This window comes from Suricata suricatta, chromosome 13 (genome assembly GCF_006229205.1).
Source record: "Suricata suricatta isolate VVHF042 chromosome 13, meerkat_22Aug2017_6uvM2_HiC, whole genome shotgun sequence".
Classification (NCBI taxonomy): Eukaryota; Metazoa; Chordata; class Mammalia; order Carnivora; family Herpestidae; genus Suricata; species Suricata suricatta.
In genome coordinates, this window is record NC_043712.1 from 61854076 (window position 1) to 61876272 (window position 22197).

At 39.9% G+C, this 22197-nt stretch overlaps 1 protein-coding gene and 1 pseudogene across 1 annotated transcript in view; one reads left to right on the plus strand and one right to left on the minus strand.

Annotated features, from left to right (window-relative positions):
• Nucleotides 1–975: 975 nt before the first annotated feature.
• LOC115275944 lies at nucleotides 976–19517 on the minus strand (annotated as a pseudogene).
• A 1350-nt stretch (nucleotides 19518–20867) lies between these two features.
• Nucleotides 20868–22197, plus strand: part of HSD17B3 (hydroxysteroid 17-beta dehydrogenase 3) — a 40132-nt gene continuing 38802 nt past the window's right edge. The window contains exon 1 of the mRNA XM_029920394.1: nucleotides 20868–21021. Within this exon, the coding sequence (XP_029776254.1) occupies nucleotides 20868–21021 (154 nt within the window). The remainder of the gene's footprint in view (nucleotides 21022–22197) is intronic.

Here is a 22197-nt window from a genome sequence, read left to right on the forward strand (position 1 = left end):
ATCACCCTGAATACTTTTCGTGGCCTTTTCTTATATGACCCTTTCTTTAATTTACCTTTCAATGGAGACTTCTTCTCCTGCTTCCAGGAATGGTCAGCAGAGGGTACCCTAAGAGCAGCACTGCAGCCCGTGTAGCTGGGTTGAAATTTGCAATTTTCAGAGTACCTTTAAAGACCCAGATCCCCCAGGGGTGGTGTTGGCGGGAGCTCAGTCGGCTTTGGAATTAAGATTAGTTGAAAAAGCGGGGTGCAGAGAGGTGGTACGAAAGGGATTCATTAGCCTCAAGGAGGCTAAAAGGGAAATGTAGCCTAAGGCACAGATCTCCAGATTTCTTTTTTCTTACTAAAGAAGTTGTAAAAGCCACTCTTGGTGGACAAAGAATATAAATTTAATATCTTTGATATTTTGCTTACTTCTAGCTGTTGTACTGCAAATAACAGTGATGCCGTTTGTTAATTTGGACTTTTTCCTGCTGTGTTAATATTTCTCATGCATAGTAAATGTATCTCAAATACAAAGGCACTAGAGTTTTTGACAGCCAACTTTTCTTAAAGATTAGAACCTGGTTTAAGAGAAGAGTTATATATATTTATTGTGTGTGTGTATATATGTGTATACACCCACACACACATAATGTTTCTGTGCCCTCAGGAAAATAGTGAAGGTACAAATGTCCATAATTTCATAGTCCGTACTTTTTTTTTTGTACAATTATTTGCACTTAATTTTCTCCTGTCTTCTCAATTTGTGTTCATTGTTTTTCAGCTACAAAATAAGCTTAAAACCACAGGTTTGGTGTGCCTTCTATGAGAGTACACGTTTATCTCAACCTCCCTCCCCCCAATGGCTCTGGGATAATGTCTGATCACAAACCACGCTCTGATGTTGGAGACCCAGGACAGCGCACCGTGTGCCAGGAGTGACGGGGCAGCGCCCGCCATAGCGGTGCCCGGACCAGCTGTCTGATCCGTCAGGTTAGAGCAAGTAGAAGGAGCATCGCCAGCAGAAGAGCACCCGCACCCAGAAGCCAGCATTTTTCTTAACGGCTGCTCTCCATCACCCTCCTTGATATCCTCACCCACTTCTACAACCCATCGGTGAATGCCTTCAGTTTCGGCTTCTTGTTGTAAACCCTTCCCTGCGACTGTCTCTTAGAGACTGGAAATTTCAACCACTATTCCTCTGATTTGCCCCAGTTCATCAAACAGGCTGTTCACTTCACCAATGAGGCATTACTTTTCTTGTTCAAACATTTGTATTCCTTCTGGGGATAATACATCTTCCCCTTTGCCATCTTCCCATGTGCCCAATTGAAGATGTGCTTTGTTCAGAGTCTATTTTGGATATTCCTCAATGACAGGTTTTTCTTCAGAGTCTTTTGAAGGAATCTGTGAAACTTTCTCAGAAGACATAAATTGTCCTGTTTTTGTATTTGGTTCTAGTTCCAGCTTAACATGATCTTTTCTCATTACTGCTCATTTAGCTCCTGGGCTCTTTGTTCTGAGTAAAGTTTACATAGTCTTCTTTAAAAAGTTTATTTATTTATTTTTGAGAGAGAGTGTGTGAGAGCGGCTGGGGTAGGGGAGAGAGAGAGAGAGAGAGAGAGAGAGAGAGAGAGAGAGAGAGAGAGAGAGAATCCGGTGCTAGCAGCACGGAGCCCAATGCAGGGCTCACACTCAGAATGTGACATCATGACCTGAACTGAAATCGAGAGAGTCAGATGCTTAACCGACTGAGCCACCCAGGCGCCCCATATTGTTATTCTTATTTCTAATGACAGTGGGGACGAGCTCTAGAGAGAGTGTTGCTCTACAGAGAAGGTGCATTGGGAGGATGACTAGAATTTATCAGATGGGAATGAGGGTGTAAGAACACTTCAACTTGAAAGTCTTGGTAACTTGCCCTTGTGAATCATTTTTGCTTTCTGCGAATGAGTGTGTGTGCTTCTGCATCCATTTTGGGTGCTGGGACTTGGTGAGGGTCAACAGCCTAGGTGACCAGTACTCGCTGCTCTGGGTACCTCTCAGTAAGCTGAGAGTGCCCAGCCGCTCAGAATCTCTGTTTCTTTTCTGTCATCAGGTACTGAAATACATGGAATAAAGAAAGCATGCCCCTTAGGATGAAGTCAGAAAATCCCAAGTCCCCCCACCCCTCAGGGATGTTCAGGGTCAGGAAATACTGTGTGCCTTCTGACTCTTACCTCCATTCTCCCTGTGATAAGCCTCAAGCCTTTTCTCCACAACGTGTGTCCACATCAGTGTTACCCGGGGCCTCATCAGAAATGCAGAATGTCAGGGTGCACACAAGCAATCTGCATATTGGCCCAGATGATTTGAGAAGCCCCATCCCAGACCATACTTCCAGTACTGGTGATTCTTAGACAGGGGTTCACAGGATTTATTCATCAGAATACTTCCTGATGGTCCCTAACCAAAATTTAGCAGTTTTCATTAGAAAATGTGGACAAAACCATGTAGTATTAGCATTCTGTGACTCCTTACGTGGAGTGTAATGTTAAAGATCTATGCAAAGGTGGGTTGGCAGTGTGAGGAGCTTGGTGGACCCACTCTTCAGTGAAACACACAAAATTAGAGACAACTGTAAAAAAAAAAAACAAAAAAAACCAACCACTTAAGGTCTCTGGAAACTCTCTTAAGGGCATGTAGCCCATGAGGAAACTTGATTCAAGAAAACCTAATAAACTTGGCAAGAACAATGAGAGTGTGGTATTTGAGCCTTGACACTTTCTCCCTTTTCCCTCCCTCAGCTCAGCTTGATGGAAGCTCTAGCCCAGGTAGGTGTGGCTAGGCAGATGGGGCTCCCTCTCTTCTCTGCTCCCAGTCAAGGGTTATTATAGCTGGCAAGGAGGGACAGGCCACCCATGTTTCTCATCTTCTCCAAGTTGAAGAGGTGCAATTCCTGGTGAATGCAGCAGATGGATAGGGCCTCCCATTAACACCCCCCACCCATAGGATGGAGGATCCCCACAGGTGTGGAAGCCAAGAATATTGGTTTCCCTATCACTCTGCCTCAACTTGATCATAGGGCAGAGGATTGATGCAGAGAGAGGCAAGCTGACAAGACCAGAGTCTACCACCTTGCCCAGCATTCAGAGTAGTGGCTCAGACAGTATGCCCAGAAGAGGCAGTCTGTGCAGTAAATAATTTGACCTTACCCAAAAAGATGTCTGGCCTTTACCCTTGGCTTCTAGGTAATTCCATGCCCTTGGAATATTATGCCTGATAGAAATGTTATTGTTTGCCTGATGTCTCTGGGTCATACTGGATAGTCTGACAGTGTGATTTAGGTTGGGGGCTGGCCACACCAGGAAGACCAATAATGTGGTTTAGGGTGGGGACTCTGGGTGAGGCCTGGGGAGGCTGGAGACTGAGATCAGCCATATGCCTATGTAATGAAGCCCCGGTAAAACTCTGAACACTGAGGCTTGGTTTGGCAATACTCCATGCATATTATCACACACTGATGCTGGGAAAGTCACATTTTCTGACTCCATGGAAAGAATAATGGAAGTTCCACATTTGATAGATGCTACTCCATGCTTTCTCTTAGTCCTTGAGGCTTTGTGATGGAATGCTCTTGTGCAGTTTGGTTTTTTAAGGATACTGAACATTACTTGAGGGTGGTAATTTCTTTTTTTCAGAAAGTCTCCAGGGGATTGGGGACTTCTGTTTGGGGCAACTCTTCTAGACTGACTTGTTCACACATTCCTGTCTCGAACTTACAGTATTGGCTTGATGAGCAGGGAGCAGATAGTATTGCCATGTACGTAGTTTTGAATGGGATGATCAGTACTGTGTATTTTATCTAGGAAACCAACTGAGGAAATTGCTGAAATCTGGATGACTTGAGTTTTCCAACTGCAATATTATTTTCTTCTTATGGTTGCACAGGAAGGCAATAGTCCTGTGAGGGTGGTTTCTGGGATCAGATGGCCTGGGTTTACATACTAGCTCTGTCAATTTTAAAATAAATGTTTATTGAGGTGTTATTTAAATACCAGAAAATTCACCAATTGCAAGTGTTTAATGAGTTTTGTTAAATATATAGAGTTGTGCAACCATCACCAAATAATTTGAGAATGTATCCATCACCCCAGAAAGAGCCTTCCTCACATTCCCAGTCAATTTCCAATCATACCCCTATCCCTGGACAATCACTAAGCTGCTTTGTTTATTTAAAAAATTTTTTTGTGTGTGTTTATTTGTTTTTGAGAGAGCAAGCGAGTGAGCACAAGTGAGGACAAGGGCAGAGAGAGAGACACACACACACAGAATCCAAAGCAGGTTCCAGGTTCTGAGCTGCCAGCATGGAGCCTACCACAACGCTCCAGGAACCATGAGATCATGACCTGAGCCCATCAGATGCTTAACCGACTGAGCCACCCAGGTGCCCCAAACCTGCTTTGTTTAAACATTTGCCAGTTAATATACCACCACTAGGACACGAGGGAAGAGTTCAGTTTTACTGCATTCTCATGACTACTGAGCCAAAACTTCAAGTTCTCCTTACTAATCTGCATATATGCAGTATTTTATTCACTTAATTGGCATTTCTAATGATGTAGGAGGTTAAATATTATCCCACACATTTGCATACTCTGTATTTAATTTTCTATATAAATAGTCTTCTACCTCAAGATGTTCTTTGACTTTTGGCTTCGACCTTATGTCCTGAATCTGGAGCCCCCTTTGGGCTTGTCTCTAGCCAGGCTTTAGGCATTTGAGTTTTTGATCCTAGTTCCAGAGGCCAGTTTTCAAACTATTTGTTTCCATCCTATGTGGAGTTGCAAGATATGTATGGCAGGGAAGTTTTTTTATTACTCATTATTGAGCTTTAAAAATAATGTAGTTGTTTGGGTTGCTAGGTGGCTCAGTTGGTTGGCATCAGACTCATGATTTCAGCTTAGGTCATGCATGATCTTGCAGTTGTGGGATCTGGGGTTGAGCCCCACATTAGGCTTTGTGCTGTGCATGGAGCCTGCTTGGGATTCTCTCTCTCTCTCTCTCTCTCTCTCTCTCTCTCTCTCTCTTCCCTTCCCCAGCTTGTACATGAGTGGGCTCTCTCTCAAAATAAATAAATAAACATTAAAAAATAATTTATTTATAGGTGCACCTTAGTGGCTCAGTTGGTTAAGTGTCTGACTTTGGCTCAGGTCATGATCCCACTTTTTGTGAGGTTTGTGAGTTCAAGCCCCACATTGGGTTCTGTGCTGACAGTTCAGAACCTGCTTCAGATTCTCTGTCTCCCTCTCTCTCTGCCCCTTCCCCGCTCGCACTCTCTCTCTCTCAAAAATAAATAAACATTAAAAATAATTTATTTATAGAGAACAGATTAATGGTTACTAGATGGGTGGGGTGGTGGTGGGTGAAATGGGTGAAGGAGGTCAAAAGGCACAAACTTCCAGCTATAAGATAAATAAATCTTGGGATGCACAGAACCCAATGCAGGGCTCAAACCGACAAACCACTAAATCATAACTTGAGCTGAAGTTGGATGCCTTAACTGACTGAGCCACCCAGGTGCCCTTTGAATATATTTTTTAATATTGAGAAGTAAAGGTGAGAACTTTGGTTTAAAATCAAGCACACAAGTGAGCTGCTACTTTCATTTCTGGTAATATGGAAGGATAAGTTATCCCCCATCCATTAATTGTAGGATAGCATTTATTTAAAATTGAAGTATAATTTACATGCAGTAATTACACAGTCCCTAAGTGTACAGTACAATGAGTTTTAATAAAGACAAACTCCCATGAAATACATACTTATCAAAATATAGAACATTTTCATCAACCCAGAAAAGTTCCTTATGACCCTAACCACTTAATCTTGCTCTTCTAAGAAACCAGTATTCTGATTTATTTCACTGAAGATTAGATTTGCCTGTTCTTGAACTTTGTATAAATGGCATAATTATAGTACGTACATGTGGTAGATAGCTTCCAAAGTGGATCTCAAGGATCCCTACCTCATTATATTTACATCTTTGTATAATCTCCCTTTGAATGTGGCTGGAATGTGGGCTTGTTTCTCATGCACTGAATACATCAAAAGTGATGTGATGTTCCTTCCAAGACTAGATCACAGATGAGTGTGGCTTCTATCTTTCTCTGACTCTTCTCATTTGCCTAATCTGGTCAAGAGTGCTGCCATTTTGGAGATGCCCACTGGCCAAGGAACAGGTAGGGGTGTGTGTGTGTGTGTGTGTGTGTGTGTGTGTGTGTGTGTGTGTGTACTTAATCCTAGCAATGAAAATGAGTGAACTTGGAATGCATTTTTCCTGAGCTGAGCCTTGACATGACTGCAGCCATGGCTGTACTTTGATTGCAGCCTGAGAAAGTCCTTGACCAGAGACACCCAGCCAAACCATGCTTGGGTTCCTAACCCACAGAAATCATGAGATAACAAGTAGTGTTGTAAGACACTAAGTTTTAGCTTAATTTTTCTACAAAATAGTAACTAGTGCAGTACTTTTTGATGTCTGGTTTCTTTTGTTCAACAAAATGTCTGGTTTTCATTCTTGTTTTTTTTTGTGTGTGTGTGTGGGTATAGGAAGACATATTCTTAAAAATCTTATTAAAAGCATCCAAAGCTACCAAGACAGCAAGATATTCCAGGGTAGGAGCAAGCTTCAGTCTAGAGGCGTATATTGAGCACTGAAACTGCGTTAGCCAAATGGGGTGAGTTTGAGTGTCAGTTTTGATTGTGTGGGGACAAAAACTGACTCAAGAAGAGTCTGGTATAAGAACATCTCTCCATAAAGCTAGGATCCCAAAAGCCTTTTACTTGCTTAGGTTATGGGTGGTCCAGAAGAATAGGGAATACAGTCAATAATATTGTAATAACCCTTTTTTTAAAAATTTATAAAATGCGTTTAAGTCTGTTTATTTTGAGAAAGACAGAGGCAGTATGAGTGGGTGAGGGTCAGGAAGAAAGGGAGACAGAGAATTCCAAGCAGGCTTCACATTGCTGGGGCAGAGCCCGAGGTAGGGTTCAATCCCATAAACCATGAGATCATGACCTGAACTGAAACCAAGAGTTGGATGCTTAACGAACTGAGCCACCCAGGCACCCCAAAAATATTGTAATGACTTTATATGGCAATGGTGGTAACTGCACTTACCATGGTGAGCAATGAATAATGTATAAAATTGTCAAATTACTATATTGTACACCTGAAATTAATATGATGTATGTAAACTGTATTTCAAGTTAAAAAAAAAAGGATAGACTCAAAACTTTACCAAATGAACTTTCTTTTGTAAATTTGTCTTTGAAGCCATGTACATGTTTTACACATTTGTAAAATAAAGTTAAACCACAAAGAAGAAAAATCCAATTCCTGAAAAAAATGAAAGCAAAAGAAACAAATATATTTACACTCCTGAGAAGAAAGCCAATATGTAAAGAATCAAGATTTTCAGTGTCAGAGAAAAATAATCTAAATATAAAATCAAAGACATTAAGTAAAACTCGTATAGTCCTAACTCTGAATGACTCATGATGTATATTCACTTTAAAAAGTTTCCCAGTTTTGCTCTTGAATAGTTAGAAATAATGACAAACTTAGTAACAATGGATACTCATTTTCCACTAAACGGTCAGACTCCTTTGAGAAAGGGCACATTCCGTGTCTGAAAAAGGAACTAGACAAGATGTCATTCTAGAAAAACATGGACACCAGCAAAGACTGCTGGGGTCTTGTCAGTCTTGCCCAAAGAACTCAGGAGTGAACTTGAAGAGGCCCTACTGGCCAATGTTGGGCCACTTTGAGCACTGATAAGAATAATAACTACAAAGGATTGAAACAAATTAAAAAAAAAACCCAAAAACAAAAACAGAAAAAACACAGAAATTAACTAACCAAGTCTTTGGTCCACCTTGGAGGATATCAGGGAACCAACTCATTACTTTGAAATCAGTAAATAAAAAGAAAGAATCAAGCATTTACTTCACATTTTCTGTGTTAACTGTACTTCAGTGTTCAGTGTAGTCCTGTAGTTCAATTTTTTTTTAAGACAATGGAAGAAAAATGATAGAATTAGAACATCACTATTTTGCAACTCATAATTAAAGACCGGATCTAGGGGTGCCTGGGTGGCTCAGTCAGTTAAGCGTTGACCCTTGGTTCCAGTTCAGGTCATGATCTCATGGTTTCAGGGGTTTGAGCCTGGCAAAGGGTTTTGTACTGACAGTGTGGAGCCTGCTTGGGATTCTCTGTCTTCCTATCCCTCTGCCCCTCCCCCACTTGTGTTGTCTCTCTCTTTCTCAAAATAAATAAACTTAAAAAAAAAAAAAAGACTGGATCTAGGCACTAATCATCAGTGACTGTTAGTATCAGAAAAAGAGACAACCAGACATCACATACCTCCTCTAGAAACACAGCACTGCATATGAAGAAGTCTTACCAAAAAATTGAACCCCAAATCTCATCAAGTCTTTAGGGCAGGAGTTGGCAAATTATGGCCTGTAGTCCAAATCTGGCTCACTGCTGTTTTTGTAAATTACATTTTATTGGAACACATTCATATAGTTATAGATTTCTTTTTGTTTTTATTTGCTTCTTTTTTTTCTGGTTTTCAGAAAAAGAAAAGTGCATTTATTAAGTATTTTTTAAAAATGTTTTTTAATGTTTATCTATTTTTGAGAGAGAGAGATAGAGCACTAGCAGGGGAGGGGCAGAGATAGAGGGGACATAGAACCTGAAGCAGGCTCCAGGCTCTGAGCTGTCAGCACAGAACCTGTTGTGGGGCTCAAACCCACAAACTGTGAGATCATGACCTGAGCCAAATTTGGCTTAACTGACTGGGCCATCCAGGAACCCCCATTAAGTACTTCTTTCTTATAGCCCAGGCATTAAAAAAAAAAAAAAAAAAAAAAATATATATATATATATATATATATGTATATATATATATACACACACACACATACATATATATACATATATATAGAGAGAAAATATATATTGAAAATCTATGTAATATATAATTAATATATAAAATATACTTATGTATAATATATATGTATATATATACACACACATACATATATATATACATATAGAGAGAAAATATATATTGAAAATCTATGTAATATGTAATTAATATATAAAATATACTTATGTATAATATATATATTTTTATATGCATAATAGTGTTTATATTTTTTTCATTTAAAGGTTTGAGTCCCCATTTTATGTCTGAGCAAGCTATGTCTCAGAGTGATTCAGTAACTTGCTCAAAGAAGAATCTTTCCCAATGGGAAGATCTGGAAAGTTTTAATAAAGGAAGTACCAATTCAGCTAGTTCTTAAAGGTTTGGTGGAATTTTAATTCAAATTTATGATTTTTGGTTACAAAAATAGTACATGTTCTTCGTGGAGATTTAAAAAGTATTAAAAAGCCCGAAGATGTAAGTTAAAAAAGTAAGCCCTTAAATCCATCATCTGAATAGAAAACCACTGTTAACATTTTGGTATATATTCTTATAATTTCTTTTCTACTAATCATCACATCTAAATGAACAGTTGGGACTATACTGTTTAGTTACCTGTACTTCTATAATGTTATTTCATTTAAAGTTCACAGTAACTCTCCAAAGTAAGAAGAATTATCAATCCCATTTTATAAGAATGACTTGAGAGATAGAAAGTTTAGCTTGTCCAAGTCACATGACAGAGCCAAATTGCACATCTGGAATGTCTTTCTCAGAGGCCATGGCTTCCTCCCAACTGCCTCCCAGACCATGAGCTGCGCCTGGAGATGGCAGGGCGTGGGAAGGAAGGGACCACTGGGAGGGACTGGTTCTAGGATTGGATTTGGTGACTGCTTCTATTTAGGGCATAAAGGAAAGAGAAATTTCCAAAAGACTCTAATTTTTCTAGCCTGGGTATCTGGGCTAGAAAGAAGGCCTGGCCCTGATTGAAAATCTTGTGAGAGCCAATGTGGAGGCTGGAGTACCTTGTTTGTGCAAGCCTAGGCCTACCCACACTGTGCTTTCCCATCATGGCTAAGCTGTACTTAATGGAGCATCCTGACCAGGCACCAGGCTAAAAATGCAGTAAAAAAAAAATGGTCTCCTCCCCATGTGGATTTTATTTCTTCCCTAACAGAAATGGATGGGAACAACAAGTTTTTGCTAAAAGAAATGAAGAAATCAAAACGTTAAATGTATTTCTTCCCTAGACAGCATGTGTCAGTCTTATATCACCTAAATAAGAGTGATGTTATTTGTTAGAACAGCACAGAGAGTTTTAAGAAAGGCCAGAAATGTCATTTGGAATTTGGTCCCTAGAATTCCAACACCGAAAGAAGGGGAAGAAACATGAGTGTGTAGAAGTCAGGAATGTCTCTTCTGATTCCAGCCTCTAGACCCAAGCCATACCCTGTCTCACAGATAAGGAAAGGCAACCCTGCAGACAACAGTGGGAGAGGGGTTTTGACACTGTTGGGGAAGAAAAAGTTTTCCTCTGCCCTTGAATTTCTGTTAACTAGACCAAGAAGACACGAGACACCTGGGTGGCTTAGTTAAGCATCCAACTCTTGCTTTCAGCTCAGGTCATGATCTTATGGCTCATGTGGTTGGGCCCCACTCTGCACTGTCAGTACAAGGCCTGTTTGGGAATCTCTCTCTCCCTCTCCCTGCTCTTCTCCTGCTCACACTCATTCTCTCTCAAAATAAATAAATAAACTTTAAAACATTGACACGAGAGACAGATTAACAAGAGAAAATCCAATTTAGCTCTGTATGTATGGGGAAATATAGACATGAGAGCCAAAGACTGTCAGGCAAAATTAGCCATATATGCCATCCTGAACTAAGAAGAAGGGGGTAGAGGTCTGTGACTACAAAGGCAAGGATACAATTCACAAGAAGAGTAAGAGTTTGGCAAACCAAATATTTGCCAGGGCCACTCAGAAACAATGCAGCATAGTGAGAACTTTGATTGAATAGGCCTTGCTAGGTTATTCCTTATCTACCATACCTAGTTTGTATCATGATATAGTTCTCTGTGGTGACAGCTCTCCTCCTGGAGCAGGTCTTCTATCTAAATTTTTCTAGACAGAGTGGGGAGGGGGAGGTCAAAATTTCTTTCTGAGACTTTTAGAACTTGACTATTTTCTGCTCACTGCCAAAGTGAACCATCTTGGAGCAGCCTACCTTTGGTCTCTCACTACAAGACAAAGAAGGAGGAATGAGCACATGTATGCTATGACCCTTGGGATCCTTGAACTCTTTGAAGGTCTACCTGAAAAATTTGTCTTTGACCAAGAAAACAATGATTCACGGATAAAACAGTTCCAGTTCAACTACTGACTGGATACACACCATCCAATTCCACCCTCCACACCTCCCAAGCCCAACATAATTTGTTTTGTTCCTTTTTTCTCTCAGATTTTCTAAACCTTACCACTTTCAAGACACTCTCAGGGTGCTAATTTTTACATAATTGTTTGCTCTCTGTATTTTTTTAGGAAAGCTTATTCGCCATTTCTGGATGATATGCATCCATAGAAAACATTAGCTTTGTCCTCTTTGACTCTGAAAACTTGTCCACAAAGTCAAATTTCCTTCAGGTCTCTCTAGTATGAAACTTAACAGAGGACCATGGGGAAGGGAAGGGGGGAAAAAGAGTTAGGGAGGGGGAGGGAGGCAAATCATGAGACTCTTGAATACTAAAAACAAATTGAGGGCTGAGGGGGAGGGAGAAAAGGGAAGGGGTGTGATAGACATGGAGGAGGGCACTTGTGGGGAAGAGCACTGGGTGTTATATGGAAACCAACTTGACAATAAACTATAAAAAATAATAGTAAATAAAAAAAGAAACTTTCTATAACCCTTTCCCCTAACACATACCACAAATCACTCACACAGATGCTTTTGAGAGAAGACCAGGCCCTTACCGATGGGCTGCAGAGAGCCTTCTACAGGCCTTCTTCACACCTGTTTCTTCCGCTAAATTACCTCAGCTTCTGATTCCTCTTTGCTCTCTCCTAAATACCTTATCACATTGTATGCAAACTGTTGTGTTCGCTATTATGTACTGGGATAGATAAAACACCTAAATAAACATTTGAATAACAGGGTGATTATGAATGAATCTCTTTCCATCTTTTCCTTTTTCATTCTGTTTTTCTGATTTCCTCATTTCATGGGCTTCCAGTTGAGGTCTATACTTGGTCTCTGAGACTTTGCAATTTGCTCCTTATCTGTACCAGTGTATATCATGTCTTCATCAAAAAGTTCTTAAACAGAATAAACTTTATGGCACCCACTCCAGTGCAAGTTCATTTTTCCCTTTCTCATTCAATAGTAAATATTTATTGACTACCTACTATGTTCCAGGCACTGTTTTGACAAAACAGATAAAGTCTCAATCCAATGGAACATCAGCAGGAGACTAACAATAAGTCAATTGATAAACCAGTAAACAATATACTCAGAAGAAAAATGCAGCAGAGTCATGGGACAGAGTGATGGGAGGGGGCTTGGCTTGGCCTTTTACCAAACCTTAGCAAAAATAGTTACTTGTTGTCTTCATATTTATCAAATGTCTAAGCCTATTACTCCTTTGGCAACAAATGTGGAAGCACTAAATTTTAAAATTTGTTTAAATTAATTTTTTTAATGTTTTATTTATTTTTGATACAGAGAGAGACAGAGCATGAGAGGGGGAGGGACAGAGAGAGAAGGAGACACAGAACCGAAAGCAGGCTCCAGGCTCTGAGCTAGCTGTCAGCACAGAGCCCGACGCGGGGCTCGAACCCACGAATGCGAGATCTGACCTGAGCCGAAGTCGGAGGCCCAACCGACTGAGCCACCCAGGCGCCCCTAAATTTTTTAATAAAAAAAATGTTTGTTTATTGTTGAGAGACAGAGCGCAAGCAGGGGAGGGGCAGAGAGAGAGGAAGACACAGAATCTGAAGCAGGCTTTGGGCTCTGTCAGCTGTCAGCAGAGTCCAACGTGGGGCTTGAACTCATGAACCACGAGATCATGACCTGAGCCGAAGTTGGATACTCAACTGACTGAGCCACCAGGCACCCCCTAGATGTGGATGCAGTGAGATAACTCATCAACAACACCTGCTTTTGTCAACCAACCCTCAAATGGGAAGAGTAATAATGTTCACCGCATGAGGATTAAACAGGACATGTAGTCCTTGTAAAGCACTTAAATGCAGTGTCTGATATAAAAAGCATTCCAAATATGGGGTGGCCAGAAAAAATGGGAAGGAGGGAGGAGCTGCCATTGGCAAAATCCATCTCTTTTGCACTAATTTTAGCTTACTCTTCACAATATTTGTGTTTTCTTCAGGCAGCTCGTAGCTTTATGAGCAATTAACCCTTGAACTGAGAAGTTGCTCCAGATAATGATCTTGGCTGAAAGTGATATGATCAATAAATGGCACAGTTTAGAGAGGAATGTAGGCTGAACATGACAGTAGCTGGTAGGTCTCACTTTCCTCCCTGGGGCTCCTCTTTACCCCCAGGAACTCACTGGTCACCTGACACACAGGCAAACCTGGAAGTGAGGGAAGTACTGGTCCGTGGGGCAACCTTGATCAATGGGCACAGGAGCCAATACATAAACCCACTTTGCTTCTGTACTTACGGCAGAAAAGGCTGCAGTGCGTTCTACAGCTTCCTGGAGCCTTTCCCAGTATGGAAACTTAGCAGTGATCAGCTGAAGGACACATCCGTATCTTTCCATTTTTCCTGTTTAATCTCCTGGTCCCAACCTAAGTCCTGATCATTGGAATCACTTTCCAAAAGAATTATCTTCACAAGGCCTTCATAATAGGAAAAACTCAGACTATACAGTCTTGTTCTTTATGTGTTAGTCTTGCCTTTTAGATTTCATCTCTCAATATTTATAAATTATATATTTATATTCATATGTATATGAAATTATCCATAGTTTCCTCACTTCTTCATAGCCCCTACAACTTTTTTAAAATCTGAGTATAGTTGACACACATAGTGCATTAGTTTCAAGTGTACAACACAGTGATTTCACAACTCTATATCATATGCTATGCTCACAAGTGTAGCTACCATATGCCACCCTACAAAACTATTTTAGGATCATTGACTGTGTTCCCTCTGCTGTGCCTCTTATCCTTGTGATTTATTCATTCTGTAACTGGAAGCCTGTATCTCCCACTCCCTTTCACCCATTTTGCCCATCCTCCACCCCTCTCCCCTCTGGAAGACATCAGTTTGTTATCTGTATTTATGGGTCTGTTTCTGCTTTTTGTTTGTTTATTCATTTGTTTTGTCTTTTAGATTCCACATGTAAGTGAAATAATACAGTATTTGCCTTTCTCTGTCTGACTTACTTCACTTAAAATACTATGTCCATCCAGATTGTCCCAAATGGCAAGATCTCATCTTTTAAAACATTTTTTAAATGTTTATTTTATTTTTGAGAGAGAGACAGAATGTGAGTGGGGGAGGGGCAGAGAATCTGAAGAAGGTTCCAAGTTTCAAGCTATCAGCACAGAGCCTGACACAGGGCTTGAACTCATGGCCTGAGCCAAAGTTGGTCACTTAACTGACTGAGCCACCCAGGCGCCCCAAGATCTCAAATCTCATCATTTTTAATGCCTGTGTATTATTCCACTGTATATATATATGTATATATATATGTATATGTATATATATGTGTGTGTATGTGTGTCTCACATCTTCTTTATACATTCATTTATTGATGGACACAGGCTGCTTCATATATTGGCTATTGTAAAGAATGCTGCAAGAAACATAGGGATGCATGTATCTTTTTGAGTTAGTCTTTTCTTTGTGTTGTGTGTGTGTGTGTCACATTATTGGACCATATGGTAATTCTAGGGTCTTCCATTCTGTCTTGTGGTTATACCAATTTATATTGCTACCAACAGAACATGAAGGTTCCTTTTCCTCCCATCCTTGCCCACACATTTTGATTTTAACCATTCTGACAGGTATGATCTGATATCTCATTGTGGTTTTGATTTGCATTTCCCTGATGATTAGTGATATTGAGCATCTTTTCATACAAATGTATGTCTTCTTTGGAAAAATGATTATTCAGGTCCTTCTGCCTATTTTTAAATTGGATTATTATTATTTTTTGGTGTTGAGTTATATGTCTTTATATTATTTGGATGTTAACCTTTTTTGGATATATCATTTACAAATTGCTTCTTTTGTTCATTAGTCTCCCTTTTGTTTTGTTGATGTTTCCTTTGCTGTGCAAAAGCTTTTCATTTTGGTGTAGTCCAAATAGTTTATTGCTTTTGTTTCCCTGCCTGAGTATATACTTCCAGAAACATGTTGCTAAGGCTGCTGTCCAAGAGATGACTGCCTATGTTTCCTTCTAGGAGTTTTATGGTTTCAGGTCTCACATTTAGGTATTTTTAGATATAATGTAAGAAAGTGGTCTAGTTTCATTCTTTTGTATGTAGCTGTTCAGTTTTACCAACACCATTTATTGAAGAGACTGTTTTTTCCCCATTGTATATTCTTGCCTCCTTTGTCATAGACTAATTGACCATAGAAATGTGGGCTTATTTCTGGGCTCTCTGTTCTCTTCCATTGATCTATGTGTCTTTTTTTTGTGTGCCAGTATCATATCGTTTTGATTACTACAGCTTTGTAGTATAGTTTGAAATCTAGAATTGTGATAACCACAGCTTTGTTCTTCTTTCTCAAGAATGCTTTGGCTATTCAGGAACTTTTGTGATTCCGTACAAATTTTAGTTTTATTTGTCCTGGTTCTGTAAAAAATGCTGTAAGTCTTTTGATAGGGGTTGCATTGGATCTGTAGATTGCTTTGGGTAGTATGGACATTTTAACTCAAGGTAGGAAGTTTCAACCATCAGGTTACCACACAGTTTCTCTGCCACGGACCTTTTAGACAGCATATGTTTGGTTCCATCCTGGCCAAACTGACGATAACTATTTCTGTATATGTAAGCAAAATCCAGGGTTCACATCACTTATTACAGAATTTCTCTTTGATTATCAAAGTTTACATTTCCACCTCTATAACTGGTAGAGACAAGGTCTGAAATTTTTTCAAGTTGGAAAACTGTCATTTGGAGGGTTGCAATGAACTGTCTTTTGATGTTTTTTAATTTTTTATTTTAATTTTTTATTTTTGAGAGACAGAGAGAGACAATGAGAGCAAGGGAGGGTCAGAGAGAGAGAGAGAGATACAGAATCTGAAGCAGGCTCCAGGCTCTGAGCTAGCTGTCAGCACAGAGCCCGACCCACGAACCGGGAGATCATGACCTGAGCCGAAGCCAGATGCTTAACCGACTGAGCCACCCAGGCGCCCCATGAACTGTCTTTTGAAGATTGTATTTTAGGGTGCAGACTGTCCTTTAATTCCATGAGCAACATTTTGATGAATCTTTTGGTAAAGCTAATGCATCTACCACTCCCTGACTCCCATTACATTCATATATGTATGTATGTGTGTATATGTATATGTACATATGCAAATGCTTCAGACTGAGATGTTAAATATTCTGTTTTGGAATTTGACCTAAAACATTATTTTTTCCCCTTAAATGTAGATTTAAGCTGTTTTATAACTAAATGTTTTTATTTGCCCTTGGAAAGAAGCAGAGAGACAAAAGCCTGGAGAAGCATCAGATGGCAAGGAGTGACCAGTGGAAGAGGAGCATTTTCCCGACCCAGAGACTGTAGAATTGCCTGGCTGGGAGGGGACAATTTGGGGAACAGTTTCTCTAGGGGTTCCCAAACATTACTTGAGGAGGAAAGCCTAATAAAATACTGAACTCTTTGATGGCAGCAGAATAGAGCCTTAGACAATTGTTGTTTTGGCATTTATAACTTCTGAAGGCTGGGAAGAAAATGGGAACATTTTAATTACACATGATTCTTGCACATCTGTCTCCTCAACCCCTTTCTTACTTTCTTTTTAAAAAGGTTTAATTTATTTGAATTAAACAAAAACAAAAACATTTTACCCGCCTCATCCATCCCTCAACCCCTGCTTCTGGCAGCCACCATTTGTTCTTTGTATCTATGAGGTTAGGGTGTATATATAGATATATATTTCATATATTATTATTCAGTTATTAATACATTGTTTATATATAAGTATATATTTATATTCGCACCTATAAAAGAGACCTTACAGTATTGGTCATTTGTTTTCTGATTTATTTCATTTAGCATAATACCCTTGAGGTCCATCCATTCATGTAGTTAAGTACTTATGACTAAGTACCTGTAACTGCTTTGGCACTACAATGGCCAGGGTCTTTGTTTGCAACAGAGACCATTTGGCCCACTAAGCCTAAAAGCTTTGCTATCTGTTCTTGTTCTAGCTCTAATTGTTTAGAAGAAATATAGGGGACAGAGGAACATATTTAAGTGACATCATGGAGATGTAATCAGCAAAATTCAAAATGTGAAATACTCTATGAAATAAACAACGTAATTTCTTTAACAAGTAAGTGCCACTAAAATAATTAAAATTTTTTTGTTAATGCTTATTCATTCTTAAGAGAGTGAGAGGCAGAGAGAGACAGAGAGAGAGAGAGAGACACAGAATCAGAAGCAGGTTCGAGGCTCTGAGCTGTCAGCACAGAGCCCGACATGGGGCTTGAACCCACAAACTGGGAAATCATGACCCGAGCTGAAGTCAGACCCTTAACCAATGGAGTCACCAGGTGCCCCCAGAAATTTTTAAGAAAATTGGGAGAGGGTACCTATAGCAAACACATCAACTTAATGTAAAGTGGAGGCCTTTAAGAAAAATACTGACTCAAAAGTCAACTTAAAAATATTGTATGAACAATCAGAGATGTTTAAGTATTGACTGAATATTTGATAGTACCAGAGAATTACTATTAATTGTTCAGTTGTGATTACAATATTGTTTTTATGTTATTCTTTTGAAGAGTCCTTGATGTTATGGAGTGGGGGGTGTAAGGAAAGTGGGTATATACAAAATAACAATTGCCAATGACTGACAGTTAATTTCCGGTACACAAAGCACAGCAAATAAAGGGTGTTTATTTAATATGCTATGTTACATATAATATATGGGTAAATGGGAGTTCATTAAATTAGTCTCCTACTTTTGTATATTTTTGATATTTTTCTTAATATAAATTTTTACAAATGCAAGAATTTTAGGAGAAATTATAAAAAAATTTGAGCAACATTAAGAAGGATATTGAGAAGACCTAAAAGGAGACATAGACCATGTTTACAGCTGAAAGACTCAATATTGAAAAAATGTCAGTTCTTCCTAAATTAAGTCACAGTAGGGCTCACCTCAGTGAGTCTGCAGCACCCTCACATTTGTCAGAGTCCCCATGGGGATTCCTGTCCCAGGCAGCAATTCCCTGCTAATCGGTCTTATCCTCCTGCCTGTGAATGTCTCTGTCTTTGGCAACCCAGACCATCTAGTTGGCTGCAATCACACTCTTTCCAGTGAGGTCTGAAACGCAGTCTTAGGTTCACATTCGTTTGTTCCTTAGATACTTTTCTTTAGACCTAGGGTCCTTTGAGTTCTTTTTTGTGACCTTTTAGAAGGTAATTCCTTATAAATGGTTAATAATTTAATAGTCCCTGTTCAAACTGCTGTGTGGTTTGTGTCTTCTGAGTGGACCTGACTGATACACTAGTAGAACTGAAGTTGTACATATGTATAACACGTGGGCCCAGAAATCGTGTGTGTGTGTCTGTGTGTGTGAGAGACAGAGAGAGACAGAGAGACAGAGATACAGAGACAGAGACAGAAAGAGACAGACAGAGACAGAGACAGAGAACGGGAGGAACTTCCAATGTATAATGAAGTAGATATACAAGAATATCCACAGTAGTGTTGTTCAGCACAATCTAAGACAAAACAAATCCAGTCTTCTGTCAATAGGAGACAGACTGGCTGCACTATGTGAGAGAAATAGAGTGTTAGGTGTAAGAGTTGCCATGGGAAGGCAACTGAGCGGCCACTTTACCGTGGAGAGCTTCGAGCACTGACAACCCCCACTTGCAAACCTGGGATGACTCGAGCCATTTGAAAAGCACCAGCAGCCATTTTATTGCAGGTCAGATAACAGAGCCAGGCACCACCAGGACTGACGACCCCCACTCTCAATCTGGACGGTCTCAAACTGGAATGCCTCACCATGGGATTCCAGCATCCCCCTCCCCACCAAAGTGGACAGCCAATTGAATCATGCCACCATCCAAAGATGACCCTACGTGGCTATCAGCCCACCTGAGCTCAAACCCGGAACTTCTGCACCCATAAAACACCTTGCTCTCCCATACCAGGCGCGACTTCCCTGACTCCCCACTCCAGAGTCACAGAACCTCGCCTGGGAATTGCAGACTCCAATAAAGGCCTTCTTGGCTCCATAACTTGGTCTCTGTCTTTCCTCTCGCCTCTGCCTCCATCTATCAGACCTTACATTAGGGATATCACCAGGATTTCCAATTCAAACAGCTGGAAGATGAGAATTACCATTCTCTGAAATAGGAAAGTCTGCAAAAGGAGCAGTTTTCACATTTGGAGATAATCTCAGAAACCAGTTTCATCCATATCAAATTTGAGATGCCTATTAGGCATTCAAATGAAGGTGTCAAGGAGACAGGTGGATATGCAAGTCTGGATGACCAGCCTGGGTTACCACTGGAAATTATACATTTGAAGGTCCTCAGCATAGAGAGAGAGTCCTTAAAGTACTTAAAGCCAAGCAATTGACTTAATGTCTTGACTTAAAAGTCAAGTAATGTCACCAAATGAGTGAGCATGGATAGGAAAGAGAAGAGGGCCAAGGACTGAGCTTTGGGACAGTCTTCTTGGATGAAGATTGTCTCCTCACTCCCCCTGCTTTGGTCATGCTCATCCTACATCCCCACCTCAAAAGATCATCATCTGTTAGCATCCAGAGTGACCTTCTAAAAGCATTGATTCAGGTTCTATGACTGTATTGCCTGAGTCTCGTCAGTTGTCTTCCTCTTGCATACAGACTAAAGTGCAACTTCTCAAGAGGATCTGGTTCCTCCCCAGGCTTCTGCCTTGATTCTTTCCATGTCCTCTACAGACCATTCCTTCTTCTATGTAGTGCTATTTATTCCTCAAATACATGGCTCTTCCTTCAGCCTGGATGGGGAACCTCATCTTCGTAGGGCTAGTGCCACCTCTTATTCAAATTTCAACTAAAAATGCTGCTTTTTTATAGAATCCCTTCCTCAACACACTCTTTAAAGTAATTGTCCACTTGTCGCTTGAACAAGTCACTCAATAGCACTTTTTCATGGCATTGATATCTGACATTATCTTACTTATTTGCATATTGACAGTCTCCCTTACTAGAATCTCAGCTCTCTCGGCCCTGACATGATCTTGTTTATTATTATGTATTCCCAACACCTTGAAGAGCACTGCTACCTGGTAGTCAGTCAATAAATATTTGTTGAATAAATAAATGCATGAATTCTAGGATTCTGTATCCTTCTTAGCATCCTTTTTAGCTTCCAAATTCAGGGAGAGAACATGGGCGGCCATTTTTTCTTTGTCCCGGCTTTATCTTTCTTCGTGTCCTTTTGCTTCTTCACCAGCTCCCACATGATCACAAAAGCCCAACAGTGTTGTTAAAAATATTAGGAAGAATACTTTATTCCAAAGCTTTGTGAATCAGAGGATTGTGTAAAGAAGCTACTCTAATCTAAATGTCTCCACACAGTGGAATGCAGCTGGTGACTCCAAAGGGTGACTGACATGCCTCCAGAGCAGCCACGCCCTCCAGAGCAGCCACGCCCTCGGAGAGCTGTGGAGGGGCCAGGCCAGGTCTGAAACTAGACCAGTCCAGTCATGGGGGTGGCTCTGGAACAGTTCTTCATTTCTGTAGGGCTGCTGGCGTGCCTAGCGTACCTGGTGAAGTGTGCGAGATTCTCAAAATGTATTCTTCGGCACTTCTGGAAAGTTTTGCCAAGGTCTTTCTTGAAGTCAATGGGACAGTGGGCAGGTAAGACATCTTCCATCTATTGTTTCTTGTTGTTCCCGTTTATTATGTATGTCTCAAAACATGAATTGCATCTCTTCCTTTTGAGAGCAAAGATATAATTCCTTTGGTTGACTTTTATTTTGGTGCCTGGAAAGCATGAGTGAAATTGGAATTCCTTAAAAAACCAGATGTAGGGCCCGAGGAGAATTAACAGGAAGAATGCCATTCAATTCTCGCCTCTGTGCTTGCCCTCTTAACCTTATTAATTAGTTTGTTCCTCTTTTTGGAGTTTCTGGTGATATAAATAATAAATACTGCAGAAATTTTTGCATCCTTTTCTTCAGATTTTTGAAGGCCCAGTGTACTGCCATTCTGTGGAAGGGTGTCTCAAAATTATAAATACAAATGATCTTATTTCATTTTATTAAAAATATTTCTTAACCCTATCATGAAGTGAAGGTATTACAAAATCAAAATAACAAAGATCCCTATAGGGACACATTTTCAAGAAGATTAATATGGAATCAGGGTCTGATCTGTGTCCCAAGTAGATTAATCACTGCCTACTAATAGGATTTACTTCCTGGAACTATCACACAGAATTTCAGTCCCATTACTGGGTTTAAGGTGAAGAGCATGAGTCATGGTTTCAGCACCTCCTTGAATGAAGTGCTAAGGTTACATGAAGAAATCCAAGAAATCTAGTGACTTAAAAATAAAAGTTTAAACAGCTTTAAAAGTACCATGCTAGGCTAAATAGGAAAGATTATAAACAACCTTATAGGGCTGCCAAATAAAATATAGGATACTGAGTTAAACTGGAATTTCAGATAAACAAGGAAGAAGCTTTTAGTATATGACATCCCAATTATTATGTGAGACATACTTATATTAAAAAATTACTTTTTGTTTACCTGAAATTTAAATTTAGCCAGGCATGCTGTATCTTTATTTGCTAAAGTTGGCAACCATACAACCTAAGCAACAGAAATAAAAAAATTACCATATGAAAATTGTTTGGAAGGAAAAATGGGTTTTTAACTGCTGCATGTTATATTTGAAATGTGTGTGTGTGTGTGTGTGTGTGTGTGTGTGTGTGTGTGTGTGTGTGTGTGTGTGTGTTGGTGAATACTCCTTCACTCTTGGGGCAGTATGCTATCTCCAGAGAACTTGCTAAATAGTTTGAACTTGAGTGTT